Source organism: Cebus imitator, unplaced genomic scaffold, assembly GCF_001604975.1.
Source record: "Cebus imitator isolate Cc_AM_T3 unplaced genomic scaffold, Cebus_imitator-1.0 Scaffold299, whole genome shotgun sequence".
In the NCBI taxonomy this organism is placed as follows: domain Eukaryota; kingdom Metazoa; phylum Chordata; class Mammalia; order Primates; family Cebidae; genus Cebus; species Cebus imitator.
Genome location: NW_016107614.1, coordinates 1,516,599 through 1,529,143, shown reverse-complemented (window position 1 = coordinate 1,529,143; position 12,545 = coordinate 1,516,599). Strand labels below are relative to the sequence as shown.

General features: G+C 39.1%; 1 protein-coding gene across 3 annotated transcripts in view; it reads right to left on the bottom strand.

Annotated features, from left to right (window-relative positions):
* Window positions 1-12,545, bottom strand: part of ARHGAP19 (Rho GTPase activating protein 19) — a 67,593-nt gene that overhangs the window by 27,049 nt on the left and 27,999 nt on the right. For all 3 annotated transcript variants that reach the window (XM_017502781.2, XM_017502782.2, XM_037729356.1), the window contains exons 5-6: window positions 11,682-11,908; window positions 8,472-8,558 (exon numbers count right to left, since the gene is read on the bottom strand). In XM_017502781.2, the coding sequence (XP_017358270.1) occupies window positions 8,472-8,558; window positions 11,682-11,908 (314 nt within the window). The remainder of the gene's footprint in view (window positions 1-8,471; window positions 8,559-11,681; window positions 11,909-12,545) is intronic.

The following is a 12,545-nucleotide window of genomic DNA, read 5'->3' as shown; positions in this document are numbered from 1 at the left end:
GATTACAGGCTTGAGCCACCGCGCCCGGCTATAACTTCCTTTCTCTTGCCACCAAATAGATACCTCAACAAATCTGATGAAAAAACTGTGAGAAGACACCAACATAATCATTGCTGCTTTAAAAATCAAACATGGCATGTATATTCTCAAATAAGTCAAAGACAAAAATAAAGACACTTGTAGGAATGTTTATATCTGACAAAACCATCCCCTCAAATCCTTACAAATTACAAGTAGTGTCCTGATCACATTTTAAAATCACAGTGTAGAAAATATCATTGAACATCTGTAATCTCAGCACTTTGGGAGGCAGAAGCAAAAGGATTGCTTCACCCCAGGAGTTCGAGACCAGCCTGGGCAACACAGGGAGACCCCTATGTCTACAAAAAATTACAAAAAAATGGCCAGGCACAGTGGCTCACGTCTATAATCTCAGCACTTTGAGAGGCCAAGGTGGGCAGATCACCTGAGGTCAGGAGTTCGAGACCAGCCTGCCCAATCTGGTGAAATCGAGTCTCTACTAAAAATACAAAAATTAGCCAGGCATGGTGGTGTATGCCTGCAATCCCAGCTACTTGGGAGGCTGAGGCAGGAGAATTGCTTGAACCCGGGAGACAGGGGTTGCAGTGAGCCAAGATCACACCATTACACTCCAGGCTGGGCAACAAGAGCGAAACTCTATCTCAAAAAAAAAAAAAAAATTAGCCGGGCATGGCAGTGCATGCCTGTAGTTTCAGCTACTCAGGAGGCTGAGGTGGGAGAATCACTTGAGTCCAGAAGTTCAATGCTGCAGTGAGCCATATTCATACCACTGCACTCCAGCCTGGGCAACAGAGCAAGACCTTGTCTCAAAAAAAAGAAAGAAAGAAAATACCATTTAGAATCACTATGGAGTAGAATCCTGTGACAACTACCCTGATACTGTCTTAGTAGATGTACAAAATAATACAACTACCATAGAGGAAAACTGGGTAGGTAACATCTAATAAAACTGCATTTGCATTTACCCTTTCACACAGAAACCTCACTTCTGGTTACATATCCTGAGTATGTAACTCCAGAAATGCAAAACACACTTGTAAAAAATTAATCAAAAAATTGGATACAACCTATATGTTCTTTAATAGGGAACTGGTTGAATCAACTTTCATACATTCATACAATACAGTACTATGAAGAAAGGAAGGCAGAAGAGGCAGGGAGGTAAAGAAAGGAAGGAAAAAGGAAAGAAAGAAAGGAAAGGAAGGGAGGGAGAGAAAAAGGACGAAGGGAAGGAAGAAACAATGAACTGATATGGGGGGATTTCTAGGATCTACTGTTGAGTGAGAAAAGTAAGTAAACATTTATTTGTGTAAGAAAAGTAGGGAAATAGGAATATATACAGAAATATACATTTACTTGTTTTTATAAAAAGAAACACTTATTCTCTGAATAGGTGATAAATTTTAAAAAAATGAAACACTAAGAGGATAAACCAGAAAACAATGAAAATGATTAGGGAAAGAACTGAGATTTCTCTAAGTATACCTTTTAATGTGTTTTTGACTTTTGAACCATGTTTACACTACAGATTTAAAACATAAAATTAAATCCAAAAGAAAAAAAAAAGGCAAGCCCTAAAACGGAACACCAACAGGAAAAAAAAAAAATCTGTATATCAAACTGACAATGTGAGCACAGAGAAAGAAATTATCTCATATAAATTTTGAAAACTGTATTCTGCCGGGCGCGGTGGCTCAAGCCTGTAATCCCAGCACTTTGGGAGGCCGAGGCGGGTGGATCACGAGGTCAAGAGATCAAGACCATCCTGGTCAACATGGTGAAACCCCGTCTCTACTAAAAATACAAAAAATTAGCTGGGCATGGTGGTGTGTGCCTGTAATCCCAGCTACTCAGGAGGCTGAGGCAGGAGAATTGCCTGAACCCAGGAGGCGGAGGTTGCGGTGAGCCGAGATCGCGCCATTGCACTCCAGCCTGGGTAACAAGAGCGAAACTCCGTCTCAAAAAAAAAAAAAAAAAAAAAAAAAAAAAAAAAAAAAAAAAAAAAAGAAAACTGTATTCTGAGCCAGTCATGGTGGCTCACACCTGTAATTCCAGCACTTTGGAAGGCTGAGGCAGGCAGATCACCTGAAGTCGGGAGTTCGAGACCAGCCTGACCAACATGGAGAAACCCTGTCTCTACTAAAAATACAAAAATAGCTGACACATGCCTGTAATCCCAACTACTCAGGAGGCTGGAGCAGGAGAATCACTTGAACCCCGGAGGCAGAGGTTGTGGTGAGCTAAAATCATCCAATTGCATTCTAGCCTGGGCAACAAGAAAGAAACTCCGTCTCCAAAAAAAGAAAAGAAAACTGTATTCTGACTGTATATCCTTAGTGGGATATATTCAAGAAAAAAGGAATTGAAGAATATCTTAAACTTCAATAAGCAAATTTACATAGGTTTACTGTTAGTAGTAACAGTGTATTATTTTGAAATTAATTTAAGTATATTGTAGGACAGAGTAAATAATATATACAAATGCCATTAAAATCTAAAATTTGGCTGGGCACAGAGGATCATGCCTGTAATTCCAGCACTTTAGGATGCCAAAGTGGGTGGATCACTTAAGCCTAGGAGTTTGAGACCAGCCTGGGCAATATGGTAAAACCCCATCTCTACAAAAAATACAAAAATTAGCCAGGTGTGGTGGCGCTCACCTGTGGACCCAGCTACTCAAGAAGCTGAGGTGGGGTGATCGATTGGTCCCAGGAGGCAGAGGCTACTGTGAGCCCGGATTGTGCTACTGCACTCCAGCCTGGGTGATGGAAAAAAAAAAAAAAGAAAAAAAAATTGAAATTTACAGTATAAGAAAAAAAGAAATACAAAATACAAATACAAAATGAAAGAAGCCAAGAAAAAGCTCTATAGTATTAAATCTGAATTAGTGGTATTAATATGAACTTACAATTACTTTAAAATTTTTTTTAATCTATGTCTTTGCCCTCAAGGAGCCTAGAAGCAATGACACACCAGAAACAATGAGTATTCCTAGTGTCACTCAGAAACCAAGGTTCCCTGGAGAAAGAATTACTCCAGATCTAGGCCAGCATGAGTACAAAGCGAGCTGGGAACATTTTATACCAGAAAGGAAACACTCAAAGAAAATATAGTCCTGTCAAAAAGATGCAGAAGCCGCTTAACAAGGGCTATCACTGGCCAAATCTGGGATGATTTAAATATCAATTTTGTTTGTTTGTTTGTGACAGGGTCTCACTCTGTCACCCAGGCTGGAGTACAGTGGCACAATCTGGGCTCAGTGCAGCCTCTGCCTCCTGCGCTCAAGCCATCCTACCACCTCAGCCTCCGAGTGGCTGGGACCACAGGACCGTGCTGTCATACCCAGCTAATTTTTTGTATTTTTGACAGAGATGGGGTTTCACCAACATTGCCCAGGCAAATTCAACATTAAAAACAAAACTAACACTTTGAAAAAATTAAAATCCATGAGTTTATATTAATATTCATTTTTAAAGAGAGAGAGAGAATGAGACAAAGAAAAGCTATTATCCAGAGAAGAAAGTCAGCTAATAAAGGCTGAATGACAAAATTAGAAAATCGTTGTTTTTAATACCCAATGTAATTATAGATTCCAGCAGGATTATCAATGGATGCTAAAACCATTATTAGGTAATCACTCCACAGGTTATTTACTAATTGCAAAGGGAAAAAAAAAAAATGTACCTTTATAACTGAAAGATCTGACAGTTAGCAAAATTACCGTCATGAAGGTGAGAAAATGGAACAATCTGTGCCTCCTCATGTGAGGCAATGGGATACACACAAACTTCACCTATGAAGTATCTTTGCCAAAAATGCTTCATCTGAATCTAATTAAGACTCTAGACCTAGCTTCTAGTTTACAGGAACTACATGGAAGGTGATACAAGCACACATTAAATAACTTGAGAAAACAATAATTTAGAATGTGGACATTCTACAACACAGTTAACTTGATGCTTCAACAAATCAATGACATGAAGAAAAAGCATGAGTGTGCAGATTAAAAGTGTCATAATAATCAAAAGCAGCACAGAAACTTTGATTGGCACATGTTGAAAAAAAGTATGAAATACATTTTTAGGACAGCTGGGGAATTTGAATATGTACTGAACGTTAGATGATACGAAATTCTTATTAGTTTCTTAGATGTGATAAGAGTACTATGGTTCTTAAGAGAATATTTTTATTATTAGGATATGCAAACTTAAGTACTTAGGAAGAAAGTATGGTGTCTGCAATTACTTTTAGTGATTCAGCCAAAAAAAGTTTGAACATATATAGAGAGCGATAAAGCTAATATGGCAAAATGATAACATTTGTTGGCATGTGAGGGGAGCGGAGGAACAAAAAAAATCACCATCCCCAAAGATACGATGAGCTAAAAGAACATCCAGAAAGGGAGCCAGGCTTAGACAAATAGGCTTACATGAAAATCTGAGGTCTTAAGCATCTTACAATACATAGAGAAACAACAAAAGGACTGCTCAAGTAAAATGGAAATTGACCTTAACTGTGTATACATGACAAATCCCTAGGAAAAGATGCAGTGTTGGGAGAGATAAAACCAGACTGAGTCAGATGGGCTGATAAAAGTAGAGAACAAAAGTAGTAACAGGAAGAATTTTAGGAAAAATGATAAAGCAGGAACATAGCAAGACTTCATCTCTACAAAAAATTAAAACCTAGCCAGGTGTGGTGGCATGCGCTTGTGGTCCAAGCTACTCAGGTGGCTCAGTAGGAGGATCACTTGAGCCCAGTGAGCTGTGATCATACCACCACACTCCAGCCTGGGTAGGACTCTTGTCTCAAAAAAAAATAAAAAATTATAGATGCTGATGAGGATGTGAAGAAAAGGGAACTCTTATACACTGTTGGTGGGAATGTAAATTAGTATAGCCATTATGGAAAGCAGTATGAAAATTTCTCAAAAAATTAAAAATAGAACTACCATAAAATATAGCAATCCCACTACTGGATATTTATTCAAAGGGAAGAAAATCAGTTTTCAAAGGAATACCTGTATCCCCATGTTTACTGCAGCACTATTCACAATAGCAAAGATATGGAATCAATGGTTGAATGATAAAGAAAATGTGATGTATATACACAATGAAACACTATTCTGCCATAAAAAAGAATGAAATCCTGTCATTTGCAGCAACATGGATGGAACTGGAGGTTATTATGTTAAGTGAAATAAACCAGGCACAGAAAGACAAATATCACATGTTCTCACTCATATGTGGGTGCTAAAAGTGGATCTCAGGCAAGGAGTGGTGGCTCACGCCTATAATCCCAGTACTTTGGAAGGCCAAGGTGGGCGGATCATTTGAGGTCAGGGGTTCAAGACTACCCTGGCCAACATGGTGAAACCCTGTTTCTACCAAAAATACAAAAATTAGTCCAGGGTAGTGGCACATGCCTGTAATCCCAGCTACTCAAGACGCTAAGGCAGGAGAATTGCTTGAACCCGGGAGACGGAGACTGCAGTAAGCCGAGATCTCACCACTGCACTCCAGCCTGGATAACAAGAATAAAAACTCTATCTAAAAAAAAAAGAATGGATCTCATGGTGAGGGAAAAAAAGAAAAGAAAAAGAAATTGATCTCATGGAGGTAGGGAGTAGAAAAATAGTTACCAGATGCTGGGATAAGTGTTAGGCGTGAGGGTAAAGAGCGGTTGGTCAATGGGTACAAATATATAGTGAGATAGGAGAAATACATCTCTAACACTCAATAGCAAAGCAAGGTAACTATAGCTAACAACAACGTATGGTATATTTCAAAATAACTGGAAGAGGGGACTTGAAATGTTCCCAACACATAGAAATGACAACTATTCAAGGTGATGGGTATTCTACATACCCTGTGATCATTGCACATTTAATGCGGGTAACAAATATCACATGTACCCCATAAATATGTGCAAATATAATATGTCAATAAAAGTTGGCCAAACAATCATATGCTGAGGTTGCTAAGATCCTCTATAAGAATAAATCCTCTATCTGTGAAATTGTGAAAAAGAAAAAAGAAATCCGTACATAGTATACATACAGGATTTGGTACTAGCCACAGTTTCGGGCATGTACTTGGGGCTTGGAAACATCCCCCATGGATAAGAGGGAACTACCGTATAATGAAAACTATAAAATACTGCTGAAAGGAATTAGAGAAAACATAAATAAATGAAAAGAAATCCCATGTTCATTATTGGATAAGATTGCGAAGATGTCAATACTACCCATGGCAATCTACGAATTCAACCTATCAACCTTAGAAAAACATCAAAATCTCAATGAAGTCTTTTGCAGCAGAGATAGAAAATCCATCCTAAAATTCATATGGAATCTCAAGGCATCCTGAATAGCCAAAACAATGTTAAAAATGAAGAACCAACTTGGAGGACTCAAACTTGCTGATTTCAAAATTTACTACAACACTACTAATCACAACAGCAAGGTATTGGTATAAAGTCAGATAAGTAGACCAACGGAATAGACTAGAAAGCTAAAAATAAACCCTTACATATATATTCAAATGTTTTTCAATAAGAGGACCAAGACCAAAGGAGAAAGGACAGTTTCTTCAACAAATGGTGCTGGGAAAACCATCTAACCACGAATGAGGTTGGACCCTTAACCTAACACCAGAAACAAAAATTAACTCAAAATAGGTCAAAGACATAAATGCAAGACCTAACACTATAAAACTTTTGGAAGAAAACATAAAGCAAAAGCTTCATGACAATGGATTTGGCAGCGATTTCTTGGATATGACACCAAAGGCACAAGCAACAAGAGAAAAAATAGACAAATTAGGCTTCAAGAAAATTTTTTTAATTTACACATCAAAACACACTATCAACAGAGTAAAAAGGTAACCCATAGAATAGGAGAACATATTTGTCCATACAGCTAATAAAAGATGGTATCTATAATATAAAGAGATGTCCATCAACTGATGAACAGATAAGCAAAATGTGGTATATACACACAGTGGAATACTACGCAACCTTAAAAAGGAAGGAAATCCTGTCACATGCTACTGTGTGGATCAACCTTGAGCACACTATGCTAAGTATAAATAAGGCAGGCACAGAAAGACAAATACTATATGAGTCCACTTACATGAGGTACCTAGAATAGTTAAATTCATAGAAACAGAAAGTGGAATGGTGGTTGCCAAGGCTGGGAGGAGGGTTACGGGCAGTTGCTACTTAATGGGTATAGAGCTTCAATTTTACAAGATGAAAAGAGTTCTGGAAATGGATGGTGATAATGGTTGCACAACAATGTGAATGTACTTAATGCCATAGAACTATACACTTAAAAATGGCTAAGATGGTAAATTTTAAATTATTTTACTGCAAGAAAAAAAGAAACCAGAACTGGATGATCTTGAAAACTTTCAGCGTCTCCAGATGGCAAAAGATGCTGAAATTGCCACACGCCTGTAATCCCAGCACTTTGGGAGGCTGAGGCAGGAGGACTGATAAATGAAATGTTTCAAGACCAGCCTGGGCAACATGGTGAAACCCTGTCTCTACAAAAAATACAAAAATCAGCCAGACATGACAGCACACACCTGTGGTTCCAGCTACTGGGGAGGCCGAGGTGGGAGGATCACCTGAGCCCAGGAGGTTGAGGCTACAGCTAGCCAAGATTGCACCACTGCACTCCAGCCTGTGTGACAGTGAGACCTTTTCTCAAAAATAATAATAATAATAATAAATGCTAAAATTAAGAGATTCACTATCAGGAACTATACACGAAAGAAAAGGTCAAGGGTGTGACTGTGCTACATTTTGCTTAGAAACATCAAAAGGTCACAGTATTCAGTCATACAAAGGGCCCTTTCAGGAGAGTAAGAGCATACCTCACAGATCCTCTCAAATCAGAAAGCCTTTAGGAAGCTTAAAGGTACTGTCCCTAAGGTTTCTCAGCAGGTGATCAAGGTAGGGAAAGATTTATCTTCAAAAGATTTGTACATGTGGCCTTTGTCTAATGGATGAATTCCACTGAAATCCACAGAAGACCTACAAAGTTCTTAAGAAAATATGTTAGTAGAAACACAGCCTGTCTGGATTGAAAGGGCCAAAGAGTACAAAATGATCCCCAAAATTCTACTGGCAGTATGCATACAGGATAAAACGACTCAGCTGCCACATGTGTTCCCTTTGTAAAAAAGGAAGAAAGGCTCCGAGAGTGAAACCAGTTACCCAGAGGACCCAGTCCTACTCAGCCGCCTATTTCTATTCCTCTCCACCGTAGTAGTTGTTCCCTGGGGTTTTGCTACTGTCCATTCTGGTTTGCAATTCCATTCAGGACCTTTTTCTTATTTAGTCATCTTTATAGCCCCACTTAGGATCCCACCTTGCTCCTTTTTCTTTGTCCTGTTACCAACCAAATGCCATTCCTTACCTACCTTAAAAAGTTTCTGGGAGTGTTTAATCATAAAAGCCATCCCACTGTTTAACTTTGTGATATTCTCCTGAAGGTCATTTGCAGTGACCTATTCAGAGAAAAAGAAACCAAACAACGGGCATTAAGAGCTGGAAAGTAGTATTTACCAATATACTTACTCTTTCTTTCTTTTTTTTTTTTTGATTTTTTTTTTTTAAGGTGGGGTTTCACCATGATGGCCAGGCTGGTCTTGAACTCCTGACCTCAGGTGATCCACCCACCTTGGCCTCCCAAAGTGCTAGGATTATAGGTATGAGCCGCAGCGCCCGGCCCGCTTACTCTTTCAAATATATGAAGTTTCTATCCCTAACAAAGCTGCCTCTGATACCATGCTTAATTCTGGAAAGACTTTTTGGTTCAGCAAGATATAACATAATCTAGAACAATAAATATGTCCCTAAAGTGATGAGGAAATCCTTGAAAACCAATTTTCATTTCCTAATTCTGCTTAAAAATTAGACATGTAAGCAAAACTGGCAAAGAAAATCTAGTCTCTGATTCAAAATGAGCAGAAGGGACAGAATCTGTTCCACCATCAAGGACAGCACTGCCACTTTAGAAAACTAGAGTTTCTCCAAAGACAAAAGAGAACTGTCACTACCTATACCAAAGGTGACATCTGTTTCTTTTTTTTTTTTTTGAGATGGAGTCTCACTTTGTCCCAGGCTGGAATGCAGTGGCACGATCTTGGACCACTGCATCCTCTGCCTCCCGGGTTCAAGCGATTCTCCTGCCTCAACCTCCCGAGTTGCTGGGATTACAGGTGCACATGACCATACCTGCCTAATTTTTGTATTTTTAGTAGAGTCGACGTTTTACCATGTTGGCTTGTCTCAAACTCCTGACCTCGTGATCCACCCACCTCAGCCTCCCAAAGTGCTGGGATCACAAGCATGAGCCACCGCACCCAGCCTGACATCTGTTTCTTAAAAACACATCAAAATTGTCATTGATTCCCTTCTTTTGTTTCTCCTGTCTTTTTTTAAGTACTTCAGTATCGCTATTATCCAAAACCCCTGATTTTTAACATATATCTTTGTTACTTTATCTCTTTGCTTTTAAATATTCTTTTTTTTTTTTTTTTTAGAGATAGGGTCTTGCTTTGTCACCCAGGTTGGAGTACAGTGGTGCAATCTTAACTCACTGTAGCCACAAGCTCCTTGGCTCAAGCGATCCTCCCACCTCAGACTCCCAAGTAGCTAGCACTATAGGCATGTGCCATCACATCCAGCATATTTTTCCTTTCCTTTTGTAGAGATAAGGTCTCAAGGTCTTGCTGTGTTGCCCAGGCTGGTCTCAACATCCTGGCCTCAAGCAATTCTCCTACCTCAGCCTCCCAAAGTGCTGGGATTACAGGTAAGCCACCACTTCTTTTTATAACCACAGTTTACTCATTGCTTTTCTACAGTCGTGGTTAGCTCATTCTAAAATTCCTTCATTATAAGGCTTGATCTCCTTAACATGGACAAATGTTAATGTGTCCTCTGCTCCCCTACTCACCCCCAGAGGCTCTTCCTGGTCCAGAACTTATTTATTTTTTCACTAGTTATTTGTTAAGTAAAATGTTTCACACAATCTCTCTCCTTTACCTTCCTTTTCTCATTTCTTAAAATCTCAAAAATTTTTTATGAATTACTATAACCTATTTCTGTTATCTTCCCAACAACCTTGTGGGGTAAGCAGTAAAGCTATTACAGAAAGTCCTCACTTGAGGCATTAATAAGTTCTTGGAAAGTCTAAGTTTAAATGAACCAACATATAGCAGGTCCTCAAATAACATCATTTTCTTCAACGATGTTATATCTTTTCATTATAACATTGATGAGAAAAATGATTTGTTTTGTTCTAAGTCATTTTGATTAAAGTTGTAGTTTCCAAGAACCTATCAACGATGTTAATAGGTTAAAGACTTACTGTATTATGCCCAGTTACAGACAAGAAGCCTACACACAGAAAAGGGAAAAGACTATACAAACAAAAAATGGCTTGTAGACAGTTGCTTTAAAAAAGAAAGTAAAAGGCCAGGCGTGATGGCTCATGCCTGTAATCCCAGCACTTTGGGAGGCAGAGGCAGGTGGATCACCTGAGATCAGGAGTTTGAGACCAGCCTAGCCAACATAGTGAAAACCCATCTCTACCTAAAAATACAAAAATACAAATATTAGCCAGGCATAGTGGCACAAGCCTATAATCCCTGATAGTTAGGAGGCTGAGGCAGGAGAATTGTTTGAACCTGGGAGTCAGAGGTTGCAGTGAGCCGAGACTGCACTACTGCACTCCAGCCTGAGCAACAGAGTAAGACTTAGTCTCAAAAAAAAAAAAAAAGAGAGAAAAGACATAGGTAACATTGCTGGTATGTGGCTTCGAATCCACCTACCCTGGCTCACAACTCAGATTATAAATGGGCAGGAATATGATCTATGTACTCCCAGGTCAACAATTTGTTTAAAAGACTTTAGATGAGGCTGCAGTGAGCAGTGATTGTGTTACTCCCCTCCAGCCTGGGCAACAGAATGAGACCCTGTCTCAAAAAACAACAGAAAAAAATACTTCAAAGAATTTTATTTCTCTGTGTTTTTATCCGTCAGACATTAAAAAAAGAGAGAGTGAATTTATTTCTCATGTAAGTCACTGAGAAAACCATGGTCTCCATAATAAGAATAAAGTTCAGCTTTATCCAAAGAGACTACATATCTATAGGAAATAGAAAAGTTAGGACAAGACAGGATTGTTCTAAGTGCCATCTCATCTATAAATCTATAAGCTTGGTGACATCATCCCACAAGATCATACAGCTCCATCCTAATTTTATACTATTCGATCTTCAGAAACGAATGTGATTTCCCAAGAAGCCTTTCCTGTTAAGAAGTATTACCATACTGACCAGCCAAAATGAGTATTCTTGTTTATTCAGCAGCTATAATTTCCCACTAAGAGTTGCCACTAATACCATGCCATACAGGTTTACCAGAGATTGATTTATAAGTGAAGTTAACAGGAATTGGCCCTCTCAGGTCTGATGACTCTCAATGAACTAATAAAGTAACTTCCCAACCTCATAAAGCTGAAGGCTAGACCTTGGCCCCTTGATAATCTCACCATGTTATAGCCACAGAATAAGGCCCAGCCCAAGAAAATTCAAGCAATCTTTACTCTTCCTGTCAACACTCACATTTTTTGGCCACAGAACATGGGGTGCAAACATAAGGGCAAGGTTATAGGCTGACATCTTATTCTTGTCTTGTTTCTTTGCTGTCTGGTATAGGAGATCAAGCAATAACTTCAGCAAATTCCGATTGGGAGGAGGGAGAATGAGGAAGAGTAACTGGAGAGCCTCAATTTGCCGGTCCTTGTCTGGTATATTGGTTTTGTTTCCTTTATCATCAAACTGCATCAAATCTTGAGGACGAAAGAGAATTTGCAAAACAGGGAGAAAATATCAGCAAGAAAAATCAACGCTATCGCCACTATCCTCCCCTCAACTCCCATTTAAGAAAGGAGAAAAAAGGTTCAGGCAGAAACACAATTCAAACATTACAGTAAAACATAACAAAATAATGTCAATACAATTCAACAATAAAAAAGCCAAAAAATTTTGTTAATGTGTATAGGATTTGAATAGACATTCTTTCAAAGAAGGTATACAAGTGGCCAATAAGGCTTTGTATGCTCAGTATCATTAGCCATCAAGAAACTATAAATCAAGCCGGGCGCGGTGGCTCACGCCTGTAATCCCAGCACTTTGGGAGGCTGAGGTGGGTGGATCACCTGAGGTTAGGAATTTGAGACCAGCCTGACCAATATGGTGAAAACCCATCTCAAAAAAGAAAGAAACTATAAATCAAAACCACAATGACATACTACTTCATACCCACTACGATGGCTATAACTACAAACAGAGTGACAATAAAAAATGCCGGCAAGACCGGGCGCGGTGGCTCACGCCTGTAATCCCAGCACTTTGGGAGGCCGAGGCGGGTGGATCACGAGGTCAAGAGATCGAGACCATCCTGGTCAACATGGTGAAACCCCGTCT